Here is a 22,577-nt window from a genome sequence, read left to right on the forward strand (position 1 = left end):
GACATGAGTTTGAGTAAGCTCCAGGAGTTGGTGATGGACAGGGAAGCCTGGCATGTTGCAGTCCATGGGGTGGCAAAGAGATCGACATGACTGAGCGACTGAACTGAAGTGAACTGAACTGAAAAAGTTGCTAATGAGCACATTTTGTCAAAAAGCTGAATGATGTAATTACTTATCTCATAAATACTATTAACAAGAATTGTCCAAAAAAGAACTGATACTACAGAATAAATGATTAGAACAGAAAGCAAGTATAGTCATAATTTAAAACAAATGAGACTTTGATCCACTTCATATTAAAATAAACTTTTAAGAGATTTAATCTTATTGTTTTATTTAAATGGATATTTACATGTCTAAAATATTGTGCAAAAAACCTTAACTATAAAAATAACAATATGATTCAAAACCTCAAAACTGAAAAAAAAACCCAAAAAACTCAAAGCTAATGGTGAGCTAAAATAGACAAAAGTGAAGAGAATACCTATATATATATATACACACATACATATAGGTATATATATACCTACATATATACCTATATATATATATAATCCTATGTTCGTGGGATTTCACAGACAAGAATACTGTAGTGGATCGCTATTTCCTCCTCCAGGGGATCTTCCAACTCAGGGAATGAACCTGTGTCTCTTGCATCTCTGGCATTGGCAGGCTGATTCTTTACCACTGTGCCACCTAGGAAATATACATCACAGTTCAAAAGCATCGATTCTTTGGCACTCAGCTTTCTTTATTATGTTCAACTCTCACATCCACACATGAATACTAGAAAAACCAATAGCTTTGACGAGATGGACCTTTTTCGGCAAAGTAATGTCTCTGCATTTTAATATGCTGTCTAGGTTGGCCATACCCACTCCAGTACTCTTGCCTGGAAAATCCCATATGCGGAGGAGCCTGGTAGGCCGCAGTCCATGGGGTTGCAAAGTCGGATACGACTTAGCGACTTCACTTTCACTTTTCACTTTCATGCATTGGAGAAAGAAATGGCAACCCACCCCAGTATTCTTGCCTGGAGAATCCCACGGACAGGGGAGCCTGGTGGGCTGCCATCTATGGGGTCACACAGAGTCAGACACGACTGAAGCGACTTAGCAGCAGCAGCAGCAGATTGGTCATAACTTTCCTTCCAAGGAGCAAGCGTCTTTTAATTTCATGGCTTCAATCACCATAAGCACTGATTTTGGAGCCCCCCAAAATAAAGTCTGTCACTGTTTCCACTGTTTCCCCATCTATTTGCCATGAAGTGATGGGACTGGATGCCATGATCTTAGTTTTATGAATGTTGAGCTCTAAGCCAACTTTTTCACTCTCCTCTTTCACTTTCAAGAGGCTCTTTAGTTCTTTGCTTTCTGCCATAAGGGTGGTGTCATCTGCATACCTGAGGTTATTGATGTTTCTCCCTGCAACCTTGATTCCAGCTTGTGCTTCATCCAGCCCAGCATTTTTCATGTGGCCCCATCCTTGCAGCAGCCCTCCTCTGACCCATACCTCCACAGGAGACACTCAAGCACAGTTCTGTCCCAGTTTCCGTGGGGTCCCCAGGTCCCGGTGCGCACAAGGCCTACCTGAGCCCTCTGAGTGTCTCTGGCAGGAATGGGGTCCAACTCTAAATGCGAATTCACCCCTCCAAACAGGCTTATCAAATGTGAATTCAAATTGAATGGATCAATTGTATAGCAAAAACAAACAGCATTGAAAAGCAATTTTCCTCCAATTAAAAAATTAACAAACATTAAATGGAATGGATCCATCATTCAGGATTAACAACAGTCAGTATAAATACAGGAAACCCATGGTCATGACATAGAAGAGAACTGTGGTATGTGGAGAAATGAGAAGAGTGGGACATTGTTCTTAGATTGTTATATCAATCGTTTCAAAAGTTCACCCTTTAATAGTGAATTTTATAACATGCTTGAATAAAAGTCTTCATTGTTTTTTCTCCTTGTGACTACACTTGCAGAAGTCATGTTGTTTCAAATTTATAAAAGTAGATACTTGGAATCATTTTTCTAAAAACCTAAAGTACATAATATTTCTATGAATATGCCTGATTCCTCATTGAGTATAACTGAGAGAAAACTATCAAGCCTAAAGACAAATAAGTTCTGTTTAGCAAGTCAGGTATTCCCCATAGGAAATCGTCTTATAAATGCAACTTTTCTCTACCCAAGTCCTCAGAATTGAAAAGATCATTTTCTTTCTTGAGTGGATTATGTCAAAAGATGCAAAGACTGCAGCTTAATCTATAGTGGGCAATACTATGATTATACTTCATTTTTTTTTAATTTTTTCATTTCGTATATGATATTATACATGTTTCAGTGCCATTCTCCCAAATCATCCCCTCCTCTCCCTCTCCCACAGAGTCTAAAAAACTGTTCTATACATCTGTATCTCTTTTGCTGTCTCGCTTACAGGGTAACGATAAGTTACCATCTTTCTAAACTGCATATATATGCGTTAGTATACTGTATTGGTGTTTTTCTTTCTGGCTTCACTCTGTATAATAGGCTCAAGTTTCATCCACCTCATTAAAACTGATTCAAATGTATTCTTTTTATACTTCATTTTTAATCGCCACTGTTGATAAAGCTGTAAAGTTTATCAACATTTTTAAGTCTCTTAAAAATACTTTTTTTCTGTTGATATAGTCTAGACCCTAATCTTGTTTCTATACTTTGGCTCTTTTTACTATATTTTCCTATTCTTTGTTAATTTGGGGGGATCCTATAAAAATATCACAGAACACTAAATAATCAATTTAAGATCATTTCCAAGTATATGAATGACAAGTGATTTTGGAAAGCAACAATCTAAATAACAGAGCAAGAAACTATTTGACATCTTAAGTTCACTTTTTAATTAGAGCAGTAGGTATGCTTTTTAATAAGTTTTTTCAAATTTTTAACTGTAGGATAATTGCTTTACAGTGCTGTGTTGTGTCTGCCGTTTGACTATATGAAATATTGTGAAACCAGAAGTATACATATTATCGCCTCTCTCTGGAGCCTCCTTCCCATCCACTCCCATCTCACCCCTTTAGGTTGTCACAGAGCACCAGGCTGTTCTCCCAATGCTATACCACAACTTCCCAGCATCTATCTATTTTACACATGGTAATGTATATATTTCAGTGCTGCTCTCTCCATTCTTCCCACTCTCTTCATCCCCTGCTGTGTCCACAAGTCCATCCCCCTACATCTGTGACTATTCCTGCCCTGAAAATAGGTTCATCAGCACCATTTTTCTAGACTTCATATATATGTGTTAACCTCAAATATATGCTTTTCTCTTTCTCACTTACTTCACTCTGTGTAACAGGCTCTAGGTCCATCCACCTCATTTCAACTGACTCACATTTCTTCCTTTTATGACTGAGTAATATCCCATTATGTGTGTGTGTGTGTGTGTATATATATGTATATATCTCACAACTTCTTCATTCATTCCTCTGCCAATGGACATCTAGGTTCTGGTTATTGTCAGTAATGTCCTGGTTATTGTCAGTAATGCTGTAATGAACATTGGGGTGCATGTGTCGTTTTGAATTACGGTTTTCTCAGGGTATATGCCTGATAATGGAATTGCTGGATCATACAGTAGTTTTATTTTTAGTTTTTAAAGGAGCCTCCATACTGTTCTCCATAGTGGCTGGATCAATTTACATTTCCGCCTGCAGTGCAAGCATTATTGTTGTTTAGTGGCTAAGTTGTGTCCAACTCTGCAACTCCATGGACTGTAGCATGCCAGGTTCCTCTGTCCATGGGATTTCCCAGACAAGAATCCTGGAGTAGGTTGCCATTTCCCTCTCCAGGGGATCTTCCTGTCTCAGGCATCTAACCTGTGGCTCCTGCATTGGCAGACAGATTCTCTACCACTAAGCCACCAGGGAAGCCCTTTTCTCCACGTGTTCTCCATCAATTTTTTTTTTTTTTTTAATATATAGATGTTTCTATTATGGTCATTCTCACTGGGGTAGATGAAACCTCATTGTAATTTTGTTTTGCATTTCTCTATTAATGAACAACGTTGAACATCTTTTCATGTTTGTTGACCATCTGTTTTTCTTCTTTGGAGAAATGTCGGTCTAGATCTTCCACATATTTTTTGACTAGGTTGTTTGTTTTTCTGATAATGAGCTGCTTGTTTATTTTGGAGATTAATCCTTTGTCGATTGCTTCTTTTGCCATTATTTTCTTCCATTCTGAGAGTTATCTTTTCATCTTGTTTATAGTTTCCTTTGCTGTGCAAAAGCTTTTAAATTTAATTAGGTCCCATTTGTTTATTTTTGTTTTTATTCCCATTATTCTAGGAGGTGGGTCAAAGAGAATCTTGCTGTGAATTATGTCAATGAGTGTTCTGCCTATGTTTTCATCTAATAGATTTATTTTAAAATATGTATTACCCCAGAGATTATCTTTTATAATGCATGAAGATTACTCTAGGTCCTTCTTAATCTAAAAATCTTACCTTTTGTTCCTTTGTTGTGTTTTGGGGAATCCAATGAATGAAATTAAATTAGGGAAACATATGCCTCATAAATGAAACTGGACTTCAATCAATGTATGTTACGCCTAAAGACTTATGTTAGTTTTAATCTCTTTTAGTATATATCAGGAAACTCCTCTAATGCTGAACTAATTTTGAAGCACTCAATGAAGGTTTGTGAAGCCTAAGTGAATTCATAGTTCTTTAAAAAAAAATAATGAAACTATATAGACACAAAAGTCTACAGATAATCCAGATGTCTGATTTAAAATTAGCTGAGTTGCTGACCAACACAGCTTGTTTTCTTTTCTTTTCTTTTGGCCACACAGCATGCATGGGATGCAGGATCTTAGCTCCCAAGCCAGAAATGGAACCTCCCCCCTGCAATGGAAGCTCAGAGTCTTAACCACTGGACGACCAGGAAAGTCCCCCAAGACAGGTTAGAAGGAGCTCACATGTAGAAAGCAGCTGCTCCTTCTCTTTCCACATAGGATGAAATGTATGTGCGTACAGATTTATGCCTAGGTTTTCCATAAATCATTTGATATATGAAAATGATGCACTAGGCAAGAGGAAGGAAGACCGTGTAAACAGGAGACAAATAGACCTGCCTCTATTGTAGAAGAGATTAGTATTAGTTCAAGGTCATGATGAACAACAAAAACTTTCCTTGTAGTCTTTTGTACACTTAACTGTATTTATCAGTGTGTGTGTGTGTGCTCAGTTGCACAGTCATAATTGTCTCTTTGCAATCCCGTGGACTGTAACCCACCAGGCTCCTCTGTCCATGGATTTTCCAGGCAAAAATACTGAAGTAGATTGCCATTTCCTACCTCAGGGTATATTTAGCACTATCATTTATGAAAATAATTACCACTATTCTGGGAGCAACAACAAAATCTCCATTTAGGACCTTTTAAATTTAAATTAATCTCCCTTTAAATTTTTAAAGTTTTTTCTCTATATTTTTATCACAAATTTATACATCTAAAAGTAATTCTCAACCTATACAGAGTTAAATAAAAAACTGAACTAATTAAGAATCAAAAAGCAATGGTACTTTTGTAAATAAAATATACAGTTTTTTAAAAAAATATTAGCATCAAACAATATTTCATGGAAAATTATTTAAGTGCTTTTAGCAGTAAGCTAATTTCTGCAACAGAAATATGAAAAAAGTCACACATATGACAGATGGGAATTTTTTTCCTTATTTTAGTGTTTTGATTTTATATTTTGATGACTATTAAATTGCAATTACATAACCTCTTGGGCTACATATTGGTTTATATGCCAATTCCTAACTTTCACAGTATGGGAGGTGCAGCTTGGAGGGATGTTGTAAAAACTCTCTTAGACTGACTCTCATATTTGCTTTCAATAATAAAATATGTACGTACAAATAGATGTTTGAATTTTTGACACCTAAATTATTTATATTTTATTAATTCTAACATGAAATCCTTTTTCAAAGAGAAATACAAAAGAACACCAAAAAAGAAGCTGAAAACAAGGATTCAAGAAAAATACAGAAAAGCAAGAAATAATTATTTGCATTATTGTACCAGTTTTAAATAGTTGTTTTTCTACTTGTAGCATAGAAAAAATGGATATTGACATGTTTATGTAAGCAAATTACACATTTTAATTTATTCACTAGTTTTATTGCCATCTTTTGACTATTTGATGTTGCTGCTGCTGCTGCTAAGTTGCTTCAGTCGTGTCTGACCCTGTGCGACCCCATAGACGGCAGCCCACCAGCTCCTCTGTCCCTGGGATTCTCCAGGCAAGAACACTGGAATGGGTTGCCATTTCCTTTTCCAATGCATACATGCATTCTAAATTGCTTCAGTCGTGTCCAACTCTGTGCGACTCCATGGACAGCAGCCCTCCAGGCTCCTCTGTCCACAGGATTCTCCAGGCAAGAATACTAGAGTAGGTTGCCATTTCCTTCTCCCATTTGATGCTGAATATTCAATACGAAATGTTGACTTAAACACAGGTATTAAAAAATCATAAAACTGAGAAGTTCCCTGTTGGTCTAGTCATTAAAATTTGGTGCTTTCACTGCCATGGCCTGGGTTCGTTCAGGAACTAGGATACCAGGACCATGGAGTGTGGCATATATATATAAACACTCACACTAAGTTGCTTCAGTTGTGTCTGATTCTTTGAGACACTATGGACTGTCGCCTGCCAGGCTCCTCTGTCCATGGATTCCCCAGGCAAGAATTCTGGAGTGGGTTTCCATGCCTTCAGGCTAAATAACGGAGAAGGCAATGGCACCCCACTCCAGTACTCTTGCCTGGAAAATCCCATCGACGGAGGAGCCTGGAAGGCTGCCGTCCATGAGATCGCTGAGTCGGACCCGACTGAACGACTTCACTTTGACTTTTCCTTTTCATGCATTGGAGAAGGAAATGGCAACCCACTCTAGTGTTCTTGCCTGGAGAATCCCAGGGACGGAGGAGCCTGGTGGGCTGCCGTCTATGGGGTCGTACAGAGTCGGACACGATTGATGCGACTTAGCAGCAGCAGGCTAAATAAATAGTCTTCAGTTCTACAGATCTGATATTAAGGGTTATCTTGTAATGTGGAGACCTGAAAATATTTTTGTTTTTGTAATGGAGTTAAATAAAAATGAAGTCATAAAGCACATATGTAACTATTCTGGAAAGCTAAAAAGAAAAGATGGCTTTAAAATCCTTTAAATGATTGCCATGCTTAGTTTCAATGTATTAAGTAATTAAAACCATAATTTACTTATAAAGATTTTTTGTATATTTCTAAGGAAATAAATTATTCCTAGTCCCCAAATCCTAGTGATGCAATGCTATATATGGTAATGACTTTGTGAGAAGTCCAGACAAATAAGTGAACTTTTACAATAGACTAAGTTGGTAACAAAAGAAAGAAGGAAAATATTAGAAAATTTAACTTTCATAATTATTATAGCTTAACTTCATGGAATATGAGAAAATATAAACATTTAAATGTATTGTTGGTGATGGACAGGAAAGCCTGGTGTGCTGCGAGTCATGGGGTCGCAAAGAGTCAGACACGACTGAACTAAACTGAACTGAAATACATTGTTAAGCTAAAAAAAGCTTTCACGAAAGAATGTAATTAAATATTTATTGCATAAAACTATTTGATATCCATGCCTATTCTTTGCATTGACAAAATATATATTTTTCTTAAAAAGTAACTTTAGGTAGTCATCCAACTTTGTAATCATTAAAAAGGTATAACTTCGTTTCTCTAGGAAAAAAGTAATAGCTCTTAAAGTCAATATTCCCCCACCATAAGGTGCTTTACAAATACAATGTTTCTAAGCACTTTTTTGAACTCAGGAATGAAGCAGATCAATATACTGGTTTAATACTGAAAAGGTCACAAATAAAATATTTATCATTTAAAAGCTAACTAGCTAACACTAAGTCATTTCAAAACAGTGACTGTATTCTCAGAAGTGCACTGGGATGACCCAGAGGGATGGTACGGGGAGGGAGGTGGGAAGGGGGTTCAGGATGGGGAACACGTGTATACCTGTGGCAGATTCATGTTGATGTATGGCAAAACCAATACAATATTGTAATTAGCCTCCAATTAAAATAAATAAATTTATATTAAAAAAGTATAATCAATGCTTAACAAGAGATTGTGAAGGTTGCTGATGAAGAAATATATTTATTGAATTAATTTAATTTCAGATGGTCAATTTTTTTCACCAAAACTGCATTTCCATAGAATTTTGTAATAATAATGATACTTGTTAAATTTTTACCTTGTGATTTAAATACATTATTATATTCACAAGTCTTTCCAACAACCTCATGGCTTAGTTTGTGGAGACTGTTTTCCAAATTGTCCCCATTTCAATAAAGAGGCATCTCAGCCTTAGAGAAAAGTTAAATGACTCAGCAAAGGATATGGGGGAATAAGTGATGGAAGCAGGATTTTCTGATGCCAGATTCAATGCCTTTCTGAACAAAGCAAAAGTCTTCACATTTTAAAAATGGTAAATGGGGATTTATGTCATTGACCAGATATATCATCATTGAGCTGTGGGATTCGTTGCCTAAGACTTTGACTAGGAATGCATGTGAGAGGAATCTAAATGAAGTAGGAAAGAAGTGATTGAAGTTCAAAGGTCATTTGAGTCAATATACCCACATGGGCTAACAATCAAATCTTTATTTTTCTTATCCGAGCTTTGGTAGTTGAATCATGTGAGGCAAATCCAAAGTGATTACAAATTAACACTGAAAAACATATCTTTTGCTTTACATAAAATGAAAGCTCTCTCATAAGTCAATTGTCTTTATTGTAACAGTAGATTTAGGTGAGGATAATTTATACTTGAAAAGGAATAATGGAAGAAAAAGTATAATTATTTAAAGTGCTGAAACAAATCCTAGTTTTCTTGTTACATTATTTTTCTAGCATGAGGCACTAGGTTTCTTAATAGTGCATACAGATACATCTTTGAAAATTTAAAAATAATATTTGGAATCTCATTGTCCATTTGTGTATTGAAACTTTGCATGACAAAATATCAAATTCCCATGGCTGAAAAATATTTTGTTTCTCTAGTCTTTCCTTAAAGTGGGTTCATGGGATAAGAGAATAGTTCTGTCAAAGTTAATAATTTCTCTGGATTCGCACTAGGCTATTTTTCCACACTAAAACCATCTAAATAGTATGGTAAACTTTGATAGGGGAAGCAGATTCTGAAAAAGGCATGAAAATTTTTTTTCCTCCAACACTGTGTTTCTATTGCCTGTTTCTAATTATGGGAAATAAAATAATTGTAATGAAAATGACACTTTTTAAGAGCATGTGAGTTCCAGGTTTGTTGATTCTGTGCTTAAAGAATTCTTATTTGCAACAACACGGGATGCTGTACAGGAATATCTATGTTCTAGCACGGGTGAACCATGAGGTTGCCTGAGTAAGTGCCGTGCACCATGTCACAGAAGGATTTTTATTACTCTACCTGCAAGCTCTGGGAGTGTTAAGAAATATGTTGTTGTTGTTTAGTTACTAAGTCATGTATCGCTCTTTTGTGACCTCATTAATTGTAATCCTCGAGGCTCCTTTGTCTATGGGATTTCCCAGGAAAGAGCACTGGAGTGGGTTGCCATTTCCTCCTCCAGGGGATCTCCCCAACTCAGGGATCAAACCTGTGTCTCCTGAATTGGTAGGCAGATTCTATAATATACCACCGAGCCACAAGGGAAGACTATTAAGGAATATAAATAACATACATTTCCTGGAAAAAAAAAAAAAAAAACTTTAGACATGAAATTCAGAAAAATAAACTAGTATTCAGACAGGTGTGATATATTCAAGATTGGCCTGTTAGTGGAAAATTCAACATAAGAACTCTTGTATCAGTTCCTTTGGATCACAATTTCTTCAATCATGTTTAAAGTATATTAGACATAACTTTAAAAATATGACTTAGAAAATCTTTATTTTGCATATATATTTTTTTCAGAAGTAGTGTTTGTAAAACCCAAATTTGCTTCTGTATCTGTCACTTGAATTGCATACCACTCACATACTGAGCATGCTATTATGATGCTGAGTGGTAAATGTATTTTATCATTTAAAATGATAATTATAAGTTTAAAATGTTATGTAGGCAAATTTTAACATTATCAAGGTCATTTTGAACAATTTTATACAATTGTTATATGACTCTGCTTTTTACCTCTAGATAACACAATATCTCCAGTTTAATCTTCTATCGTTCCATTATACTCTCTTTCCTATCTGCATTGTTATAGTTGAGGAATTGCCCCCCATATTCAACTACAGGCATATAATATTTGATTCATTTTTGCTGCATTATCCCTCTTGCCGTTTCTACTCTGTTAATCAGTCTATTCCACCCTATTCTCTATCACCTCCTTCATGAATCCTTTGTGTATGACTTGTGGAATTTCCTCCAAGCAAATGTCATGAAAAAGTGGCTCCCATCTTTCCCTACCTTTTCATGATATGACTTCAGTCAGTCAGTTCAGTCACTCAGTCATGTTCAACTCTTTGTGACACCATGGACTGCAGCATGCCTGGCTTCCCCGTCCATCACCAACTCCCGGAGCTTACTCGAACTTATGTTCACTGAGTCCATCATGGATATGACTTCAGAAAGTTCACAACTCTGTTAAAGTTTGCCTCTGGTCTAATGTGATTTGTTAAACTATTAACTGGAGAAATACAAATAAATCATTTATTTTAAGTGATGCAGAGCAGGAATAGAGATGAGGTGTACAGAATGAACTTGTGCACACAGGGGGATGGAGGAGAGGATGGAACAAATTGAGAGAGTAGCATTGAATATTAATACATAGCTAGTGGGAAGTTCCTGTACAGCACAGGGAGCTTAGCTCTGTTCTCTGATGACATAGAGGGGGGGGACAGGTGTGGTGGGAGGGAGGCTCGAAGACAGGATGTATGTACACATTTGTCTGATTCACATTGTTGTACAGCAGAAATTAACACGTTGAAAAGTAGTTAGATTCTGATAAAAATGATTTTTGAAATATTTCTAGGATGATATTTTAAAGTGTATCCTCTGTCAAAGCAAAGTGCTATAGCATCATTTCAAGACTAAGTCTTAAAACTAAAATTATTCCAAATAGAACATCTATTTAACACATCTCTTACAGGAGTTTTGATTATCTTTTTTCTTTGAACAAAGTGATGATCTAAAAATGACTCTGACTTTCTTGTAGAGTACAATTAGGGTTATAATAAAATATTCATTATATTCCCCAAAGGTAATCAAGAAGTATACTGTAAACTAGAGTTAGAGTGTTTTTTCTGAAGAAAATTTGTAAGAGATATTTCAAATTCTAACATGTCTGTTGCTTAAAACATTGTTTGAAAACCAGACAATAGCTCATGAAATTCAAGTGTGCTAGTAAAGATATTTTCCTGTCTCTTAAGTTGAATATTTCTCAGATAAGATGATTTCTTTTTCAAAATAACTGTATAATCTTTTCTAACTTGAGGTTTAATACAATTATTTTCTTTTATTTTTAAGACACACTTTTTAATGGTCTTGGGCTTGGAGCGGTCATTGGTCTGGGAGTCGCCGCACTCTTGCTAATCCTGGTGGTAACAGATGTCAGCTGCTTCTTTATTCGACAGTGTGGGTTATTGATGTGCATCACCAGGAGAATGTGTGGGAAGAAAAGTGGCTCCAGTGGTAAAAGTAAAGAACTTGAAGAAGGAAAAGCTGCATACCTGTGAGTATCAGACATCTGTGTCACAGTAATGAAAGACTTTTTAAATCACTACAGGGAGTTCACAATTTACATTTTCTTTATGCAAAACTTAGAGTGATATGCAAAAAAAAGTGTTCCATATTAGCATCAACTTCAAAAGTTCTCTCATGTTCCTACCCAGACAAGACCACACTACTGCAGGTAACTCCCCCTCTCCCAGGCAACTACTATTCTGATTTTTTCATCATAGATCATTTTTAGCTTTTATAAAACTTGATATGTGTCTGCCTTCTTTCATTCAACATAATGTTTTAGAATTCATTCATGGTATTCTGTCAGTGATTCATTTCATTTTATTGTTGAGTCATTTCTATTCATTCTTGATTCATATATTTAGGCATTTCATGGCTTCATGCATTATGTCTTAGGCTTAAGGATAGAGGAGAATTCATCTTTGCATGGCTGCATTCTTTTGTTTTGCTTTTAATCTCCAAACCTATTTCAAGCTTACTACGCATTTCATCTATGACCATTTCTTATGGATATTATGTAAGGAATATTTTCACTTTAAGGGATAGTAAATTGAATAGTACACATTTTCAGTTAAAAAAATTAGTTTAAATATCCCAAAGAGTCACCTGCTCAGTTGTTGGACACAGTGGATAGCAAAGAACAAAATAAAATTAGACTATTTTAATGCTTGAAAGAATAATGAACATATGACATAGTAAATACAGTGGGATCCATTCCTATTCACTATCTCTTGCTATCCTCCTAGAAACATATACTTTCTTATAACTTGCTGTACTTTTAAGTTGCCTGATTAACTAAAGAAGTGTATCACCAAATTTAGCTTTAGTTCATTTTCCCATATACAGAAAACAACATGCTATTTAACATAATTATACATATATTATATATAGATGATACATATATATGCACACATGACTCAAAACTGAATTTTGTATATATTCATTCTTGCTCTACTATTAACTAAATGGAACAAGTATTAGGTAACAAGCACAACCTAGGGATAAAGTGGTGAACAAAACAAACAAGAACTTTATTCACATGGAATTCACATTTTAATGTAAGAATACAGATAATAAATGCTAAAAATAAAACTGTCTGATAGTGATAGGCACTAAAAAATAAAGAAAAACAGAATGGTATACTGTTACTAGAGTTTCAGTCACTGAAGACCTCTAGCTGGAGGTGAAACTAAACTGAAGAGTGAGTGATCAAGAGTCACAAATATAATGATCAAGGGGAAGAGCATTCTGATCAGGTGTAACAGTAGTACAGAGGCTTTTAAGGCAGGAATGAGCTGACTATGTTAGGCACAAAGTGGATCTGAGTGGAATAAGACAGGTAAAGAAACTGGTACCAATATTAGTTAGGAGAATTGTCTGAGTACAAAAGGATTAAATCTTGTTGGGTTAAATGTTTTTTAAATAGAAAGTGAATAACAGTTTTTATTTTATTTTATTTTTTAAAGATTTATTTAGTTGCTTTGAAGAATGGATTACTGGAAGGTTGGTAGGTGTAAAGGAAAGATATAAAGTTAGGGAGACTAGATAGGAGAATCTTTAAATACTTCCGGTGGAAAGACATGGTCTTCTGTACCAAGATAGTAGTATATAGACATATGAAAGAGTATACCATCCAGATATAGACGAGGTAGAGTCAATTACTAGGAGCTGATTTGACTTTGAGGTGACAGCAAGAGAGAAATCAGAAAGAACCTTCTTGTTTTGTCTTACTTGTCTAGAAGGATGTTGGTGACCATGTGCAAAACAACCTGGTGTATCCAAGCTCTGTTGTTTGCTTCTATTTGACTTTATTAATTGGTAGTTTATCCACCAACACTTCTGTTTGTAATTCCTGCTGAGATCGATTAACTTTAAAGTCTTGGAAAGATGAAAGCGCATGGTTCATTTCATGCTTGTTGTCCATCATATCTTTTAAAATCATGATTTCCCCCGCCTTAGGGAAAAAGTTTTTAACTTTTTCAAAAAGTCATTGTTGTTTTTTTTTTTTATTTTATTTTTAAACTTCACAATATTGTATTGGTTTTACCAAATATTGAAATGAATCCGCCACAGGTATACATGTATTCCCGATCCTGAACCCTCCTCCCTCCTCCCTCCCCATACCATCCCTCTGGGTTGTCCCAGTGCACCAGCCCCAAGCATCCAGTATCCTGCATCGAACCTGGACTGGTGACTCATTCCATATATGATATTATACGTATTTCAATGCCATTCTCCCAAATCATCCCACCCTCTCCCTCTCCCACAGAGTCCAAAAGACTGTTCTATACATCAGTGTCTCTTTTGCTGTCTCGTATACAGGGTTATTGTTACCATCTTCCTAAATTCCATATATATGCGTTAATATACTGTATTGGTGTTTTTCTTTCTGGCTTACTTCACTCTGTATAATAGGCTCCAGTTTCATCCACCTCATTAGAACTGATTCAAATGTTTTCTTTTTAATGGCTGAGTAATACTCCATTGTGTATATGTACCATAGCTTTCTTATCCATTCATCTGCTGATGGACATCTACGTTGCTTCCATGTCCTGGCTATTATAAACAGTGCTGTGATGAACACTGGGGTACACGTGTCTCTTTCCCTTCTGGTTTCCTCAGTGTGTATGCCCAGCAGTAGGATTGCTGGATCATAAGGCAGTTCTATTTCCAGTTTTTTAAGGAATCTCCACACTGTTCTCCATAGTGGCTTGTACTAGTTTGCATTCCCACCAACAGTGTAAGAAATTAACAATAACACGATAATAGTGGGAGACTTTAATACCCCACTCACACCTATGGATAGAGCAAATAAACAGAAAATTAACAAGGAAACACAAACTTTAAATGATACAATAGGCCAGTTAGACCTAATTGATATCTATAGGACATTTCATCCCAAAACAATTAATTTCACCTTTTTCTCAAGTGCACATGGAACCTTCTCCAGGATAGATCACATCCTGGGCCATAAATCTAGACTTGATAAATTCAAAAACATTGAAATCATTCCAAAGAGTCATTGTTTCAACTAAAAAATATTTAGAAAATCTCAATGAGAGATAGAATATAATTAATTTGATTTATTGAATATATACTATTTTCTAAACATGATCTCAAGCATTCTTGGACTAGTCTTTTGATGTGATCAGAAGTTATAAGACAGTATATTCATTTCAAAACACATTAACTACATACTTAGAGCATCTTTATTTGAATAATATTATATTGCAGAAAAAATGAGAAAGTTGATGGTATACAAGATAGCATTTGTATAAACTCCTAGAGTATTCCATTATTTGGCTTTTATTGCAAATTAGCATCTATCTTGTATTATCATAGTTCATCTTATAAAATGGCTAATTATTACTATTTTATTAAACTACATGTATACTCTCATTTACCCAGGCATTGATTTGCAATAGCAAATACTATTGAACACCTAGGTAACCAGGCACTTTGGCACTAGTGGTAAAGAACACTCTTGCCAATACAGATGTAAGAGGCACAGATTCGATCCCTGGGTCAAACCCACTCCAGTATTGTTGCCTGGAAAATCTCATGGACAGAGGAGCCTGGCAGGCTATGAACAAAGGGTCACAAAGACGGAGCACATGCACATCTAAGATTCAGAGATACAAATGTGAGGAAAAACAAACTAGTCCCTGCTATTGGCTTGTTACTCTGATGGGAAACACACTTTGGCTTAAACAAAAAAAATCATCAAATGGATAAATAAATAAGAATGTTTTGTGTAAATGTTAACTTTTTAGAAGAGAATTTACCTAATCAGATTTATATAAGCAAGTTGTAAAAAGAATAAGATATAAACAATAATAGCAGATGACTAGTCAGTGTGTGTATATGTGTGTGGATTCTAGTGCATGTGTGTTCAGTTGTGTCTGACTCTGTAACCCCATGGACTAGGGCCAGTCAGACTCCTCTGTCCAAGGAACTTTCCAGGCAAGAACACTGGAGTGTTACCTTCTCAAGGGGATCTTCCTGACCCAGGGATCAAACCCATGTCTCTTTTGTCTCCTGCACTGGCAGGTGGATTCTTTACCAACTGCACCACCTGGGCAGCCCCCATGAGTGTGATTTGCTTTTGCACAGGCATGAAGAGGGATACCCAAATCCAGCCCCCTTTGCTACCACATGGGAAAAGGGAGTTATACCCAGATACCTCATGTCATAAATTTTATGCATCAACATGTTTTTTATTTATTTCCCAAAAGAAAGTGAGTGATCAGATTTTAAATTTGAATTATTTTGTGGAATATTTAACACAGTTTTGATGAAAAGAATTCTAGACAAAATGGAATTTCTTCTTTCTATTTTTTTCTGAACAATATTTGGCTAGATAAATTTCAATGGAAAAAAGATTCTTAGTAAATACTCCATTCTAGCCACATTGGATTTATTTAAAGGGTGATGAGATTTTGTGGAGATTTTTAGCTATGTTCTGTAATGCACCCATTCTTGCATTTTATAGGTGAGGTTTTATTTTTCTTTATTTTTCTAGGAAAGATGGATCAAAAGAACCAATAGTGGAGATGAGAACAGAGGACGAAAGAATTACTAATCATGAAGATGGGAGCCCAGTAAATGAGCCAAATGAAACCACACCACTAACAGAACCTGAGTATGTAGCTTGGAATCCTTAATTATTTTTGGATAAATATTTGTAAACTGACTGTCACATTATCATTATCAATAGCATGTCTTGACAAATAACATTTTTAAAACAATGTTTCTTCTTCAATGAAAGTACATGTGAATATCAAAATTGAGATATTTCACATAAAGATTTTGTATCAGTGTAGGAGAAAATCTCCTGTTTAAATATATATTCATTGAGGGTGGGATGATTTGGGAGAATGGCATTGAAACATGTATATTATCATATGTGAAATGAATCCCCACTCCAGGTTCGATGCATTATACAAGATGCTCAGGGCTGGTGCACTGGGATGACCCAGAGGGATGGGATAGGGAGGGAAATGAGAGGTGGGTTCAGGATGGGGAACACATGTACACCCATAAAAATAAACAAATAAATAAATAAATATTCATAAGTTTACGCAAATATAGCAGAATAATGGAAGCATGTTTCAAATTTGGACTTTCCTGCACTGATCTTGCTGTAAGAAAGTGATACTTTCAAAATGTGATTGATTTTACTGAAATAAAAATATATCAGGAAATTAGTTACTGCTTTGACTATGAATACAGAGTTGTAAAATAGAAATAAATAGTGTGAAATAAATATGTCTATTTTTTAAATGTATGTTTGTCAAGAAGAAGAGATGCTGTTAAATAATCTATTATTTCAATGATGCTTGGTCTCCAGTCAAAGCTATGTTATTTACTTAGTTCTGCATCCAGCAGAACTTGATTAAAACCATGATTAATACTTCAGCTAAACCCACAAAAATGGACATGTGCAAAAATGATGTTCATGAATATGAAGGTTAAAATGTTTAGAAACAAAGGTATTATTAGAAAGTAATAACAGCAGTATTCAACTGAATATATTCCCCTTATGGTGAATGGGCTTGCATAACTCAATGAAGATATGAGCCACACCATGTAAGGCCACCCCAGATGGACCACTCATAGTGAAGAGTTCTGACAAAACGTGATCCACTGGAGGAGGGAATGGCAAACCACTCCAATATACTAGCATGGGAACCCCACAGACCGTATAAAAAGCAAAAAGGTATGACACTGAAAGATAACCCCCCAGGTCATAAGGTGTCCAGTGTGCTGCTGGGGAGACTGGAGGACAGCTACTAACAGCTTCAGGAAGAAGGAAGGTGCGGGACCAGTTGTGGATGTGTCTGGTGATGAAAGTAAAATCCGATGCTGCAAAGAACAGTATTGCATGTGAACCTGGAATGTTAGATCTATGAATCAAGGTAAATCGGTCATGGTCAAGCAGGACAGAGCAAGAATAAACATCATCTTAGGAATTAGTGAAAATGCCAGTCCAGGTTCAATGCACGATACTGGATGCTTGGGGCTAGTGCACTGGGACTACCCAGAGGGATGGTATGGGGAGGGAGGAGGGAGGAGGGTTCAGGATGGGGAGCACATGTATACCTGTGATGGATTCATTTTGATGTTTGGCAGAACTAATACAATTGTGTGGAGTTTGAAAATAAAATTTAAAAAAATAAACATTATAGTTGGAAAGAAAATAAAATGGACAGGAATGGGTGAATTTAATTCAGACGACCATTACATCTACTCCTATGGGCAAGAATCCAAAGGAAGAAATGGAATAGCCCTTATATTAAACAAAAGAATGAAAAATGCAGTTCTGGGTGTAACCTCAAAAATGACAGAATGGCCTCGGTTTGTTCCCAAGGCAAACCATTCAACATCACAGTAATCCAAGTTTATGCCCCAATGACTGATGCCAAAGAACCTGAAGTTGATCAGTTCTATGAAGACCTAGGAGACTTTCTAGAACTAACCCCCAAAAAGATGTCCGATTCATCATAGGGGATTGGAATGCAAAAGTTTGAAGTCAAGAGACACCTGGAAAGACAGGCCAGTTTGGCCTTGGAGTACAAAATGAAGCAGAGAAAAGGCTAACAGAATTCTGCCAAGAGAACAGAATATATAACAGGACTATATACAGCTATATATCAGAACTGATTATAGCAAACACGCTTTTACAACTGCACAAGAGACAACTTTACACATGGACATCACCACATGGTCAGTACAAAATCAGAATAATTACATTCTTTAGCTGAAGATGGAGTAGATGAATATAGTCAGCAAAAATAAGACATGGAGCTGACTGTGGCTCAGATCATCAGCTCCTTATAGCAAAATTCAGGTTTACACTAAAGAAAGTGGGGGAAAACTACTAGGCCAGTCATGCAACTTAAATCAAATCCCCTATGAATATACAATGGGGGTGATGAATAGATTCAAGGGATTAGATCTAGTAACAGAGTGCCCGAATAACTTTGGACAGAGGTTTGTAATATTGGTCAGGAGGCAGCAAACAAAACCATTCCAAAGAAAAAGAAATGCAAGAAGGCAAAGTGGTTGTCTGAGTAGGCTCTACAGAAAGCTGAAGAAAAAGAGAAGTGAAAATCAAGGGGGGAAAGGTACATCAGACATGGAACAACAAACTGGTTCAAAACTGGGGAAACAGTACGTCAAGGCTGTTGTCACCCTGCTTGTTTAACTTATATGCAGAGTACATCATGCAAAATGCCTGGCTGGATGAAACTCAGTTTGATTACTAGGATACCACTTTAATGACAGAAAGCCAAAAGAGTCTCCAGAGGGTGAAGGAGGAGAGTAAAAGAGTCAGCTTAAAACTCAATATTGAAAAAAATAAAACTAAGATCATGGCATCCGGTCTCATCACTTCATGGTAAAAAGAAGGGGAAAAGGTGGAAGCAGTGACAGATTTTGTCTTCTTGGGCTCTAAAACCACTGCAAATGTCAAAGCAATTAGATAATTGCTTCTAATTTCATAGGAAAGCTATGACAAACCTAGACAGTGTGTTAAAAAGTAGAGACATTACTTTGCCAACAAAGGTGCAGATAGTCAAGGCAACGGTCTTTCCAGTAGTCATGTGGAGAGACTGGACAGTAAAGATGTTCACATCCAGTTCTCTGGATGTGAGAACTGGACAGTAAAGAAGGCAGAATACTGAAAAATTGATGCTTTAGAACTGTGTTGCTGGAGAAGACTCCTGAAAGTCCCTTGGACAGCAAGGAGATAAATCCAGTCACTCCTGAAGGAAATCAACCCTAAATATTCATTGGAAGAACTGATGCTGAAGTTGAACCCTCAATACTTTGGCCACCTAATGCCAATAGCTGACTTATTGGAAAAGACCCTGACGCTGTGGAAAACTGAAGACAGAAGGAGAAGAGGATGACAGAGGATGAGATGGTTGGATGGCATCACCGACTCAATGACAGCAACTTGGGCAAACTCGAGGAGACGGTGATGGACAGGAAAGCATGACATGCTGTAGTCCATGGGGTTGTAAAGAGTTGGACACGACTTGGTGACTGAACAACAATAACAATTGAAAATATTTGATACTGCCAAAATCAGGGTGATCACATTATTCTTTAAATACTGCTTACCAAAACGACATTTATATTTTATTGTTAAAAAACATCATTTTTCTTTACTAGCTAGTATTCTCTTGGAGATAAATTTGATTTAGGCTTCTCATCCTAAATCAAAGGCTGAGTGTTGTCACAGGTGAAGAAAATGACTTTTTTATAAATCCCCTTTATCTTCACTCAAGGGGAAAAATAATAATAATAATAATAATATTTAGACAAAGGTAGCAGTACTACTCTGAAGCTTTAATTTTGGTTTAAATCTTCAGGCCCTTTTTAATGACTTCAGTTAGGGATTATTACACTCTAATTTGAAGTTGACTCTTGCAGAGGTAGTTTTTTAGTTTGGGTTCTGTACACTCCCCTTCAGAAATCAGAAATCTTTTCAATAAACAAAATATTATACAACAAAGAAACTTCCTACCTGTTAGTTAACATTTACTATGATATAATGGTGTATGAAAGCTGGCTATGAAAATGCCCTTATATAGAACAGGGCTATATTTTGAAAGAAAACAAAACAAAATCAAAGCAAGATAATTTAATAATTATTCCGATTCTCAATTAAAAAATATTTAACATAAAAATAACAAAATTAACAGTAATCTTTAAAAATATAATTTAACATAAGCATAAGTAATGAATAAATATACATATACAAAAATATACCATCCAAGAGTTAATTGAAAACACTGATTAATTACAAGTGTAATAAATACTTCTGTAAGAGATATATTGAATTTAAACATCTTGCTGCACTCCTGTTTAAGCTCTAAGTTTCTGTATATTTTGCTGCTAGAAGTAACTCATTGTTTTTATACTCCTTTATGGCTGATATTTTCAGTTCTTGGGAAAAACAGACAAGAAGAATTCTGAATGCACTATTTATAATAATCATAAAAGAGAGCCTGACTGAATAGTTTTAAGATAGATGATACTTCACTCCCAGCAATGAAATGATTTACTTTTGATTGTTTTGTTTTCATGTAATAGCTTTGACTTTCAGAAGACAATGTCTTTCTCTTCTCATTCAGATATATTAAAAAATTGCAAATATATCCCAGAGGAACTAGCACAGTAGCATTCATTATTCCATACAATGGTGAGGTTAAAGTCACAGAGGTGAATTCTATTTGTAACTTAATTATTACTTTAACAAACCTGATTTTTTTAATTCATTCTAGTGTGTGTGTGTGTGTGTGTTAGTCATTTAGTCATGTTCACTGTTTGCGACACCATGGATTGTAGCCTGCCAGACTCCTCTGTCCCTGGAATTCTCTAGGCAAGAATGCTGGAATGGTTGCCATTCCCTTCTCCAGGGAGTCTTGTCAACCCAGGGATTGAATCCCAGTCTCCCACATTGCAGGCAGATTCTTTACCATCTGAGCCACCTAATTGTACTCCATTTCCTTCTACAAAACAATAATTTATATATTTATGGATATCACTTAAAGAGCCTTAGCCAATTGTCTATTATTTTTATATTCTCTTCCAGAAAATTGCCTTTAAAAGAAGAAAATGGGAAAGAAGTCCTAAATCCAGAAACGATAGAAATTAAGGTTTCTAACGACATCATTCAATCAAAAGAAGATGACAGCAAAGCATAACAGGAAGATTACAGTCTTGAATGATGAATGCTACAAAGAGCATTTGGATTGCAGTGACCCTATGACCAAAATTATTCCACTGACCTTAATTTCTTGGGAAACTTCTAGCTTGGAATAGCTTGTACACGTATACATAAGATCCAATATTCCTGCCCATGGTCCATTTCCTTTTGTTGTTATTGTTGTACTGTTGTTGCTTATTTTGTTATGAATTTAAATAGAGACCTGACTGGCACCAACTCTTGTGTATTCAATTGACTCTATGATTGAAGTACTGCAATTTATTATATAGGTAAAATGCTCTATTTCTTCAGAAGTGTATTTCCTACCACAACCTCTCCACAAATAGGAGTTTAAGAAAAAGCAAAACAAAAGCTTTGTGAGCTAAATGTATAAAAAAGCCCTGCATGTTTTTTAGTACAATTTTGGGCAAATAGATTATTAAAGTGGATTTCAGGTTAAGATGAAAATACTTAAGGTTACACTTTTCATCCAGAGAACTTCAGGGAATTTAGGCTTGAAGGAGCTAGTTATCTTTAGCAGATGTTAAATATTGAGAGACACTTTGGGAAATTCTTTTTAAGTTATAATTACAGTGCTACGTCAATGTTAATTGTTAATAAATAGACGCTGAAGTGCCAGATCAAAATTGTTACCCATTTGAACGAATATTAGTTGTGTGTAAAATTAGATTAGAAAGACTCCATAAATCTCTATCTCTTATAGATGCCACATTCACTCATAATGGATTACACACAATGAAAATGTATTGCAAGTGAAATACTATTGATTTTTTGCCCTCAGCTTCAAATAAAGTAAACTGAAATGGGAACAATATCAATGTTGTCTTGATATATTTATAAATGTGATATATGTGGTTATCTTTTACTTTTTAAACTAATTTTAATCAAAAAATGTCTTTAGTGTTTAAATACTGCAAATCATATCCTCAGATACATTTTCCCCATTATTTTAGATAATCTCTCTTTAAAAATTCATTTTCCCAATGTTATAGGTTAACCATTATATGTAATTGGCTAATGGAACTTAAGATCCTTAGTGGTTAAGTTATG

At 35.7% G+C, this 22,577-nt stretch overlaps 1 protein-coding gene across 1 annotated transcript in view; it reads left to right on the forward strand.

Moving 5' to 3' along the window:
- The window catches only part of NCAM2 (neural cell adhesion molecule 2), a 559,186-nt gene extending 536,845 nt beyond the window's left edge, over positions 1–22,341 (forward strand). The window contains exons 16-18 of the mRNA XM_086322171.1: positions 11,573–11,777; positions 16,311–16,430; positions 21,393–22,341. Coding sequence (XP_086178297.1) covers positions 11,573–11,777; positions 16,311–16,430; positions 21,393–21,504 — 437 coding nt within the window. The 3' untranslated portion in view covers positions 21,505–22,341. The remainder of the gene's footprint in view (positions 1–11,572; positions 11,778–16,310; positions 16,431–21,392) is intronic.
- The last annotated feature ends 236 nt before the right edge of the window (positions 22,342–22,577 follow it).

This window comes from Bos grunniens, chromosome 1 (assembly GCF_055505025.1).
Source record: "Bos grunniens cultivar Pamir isolate PY7600 chromosome 1, Bosgru_T2T1.0, whole genome shotgun sequence".
In the NCBI taxonomy this organism is placed as follows: domain Eukaryota; kingdom Metazoa; phylum Chordata; class Mammalia; order Artiodactyla; family Bovidae; genus Bos; species Bos grunniens.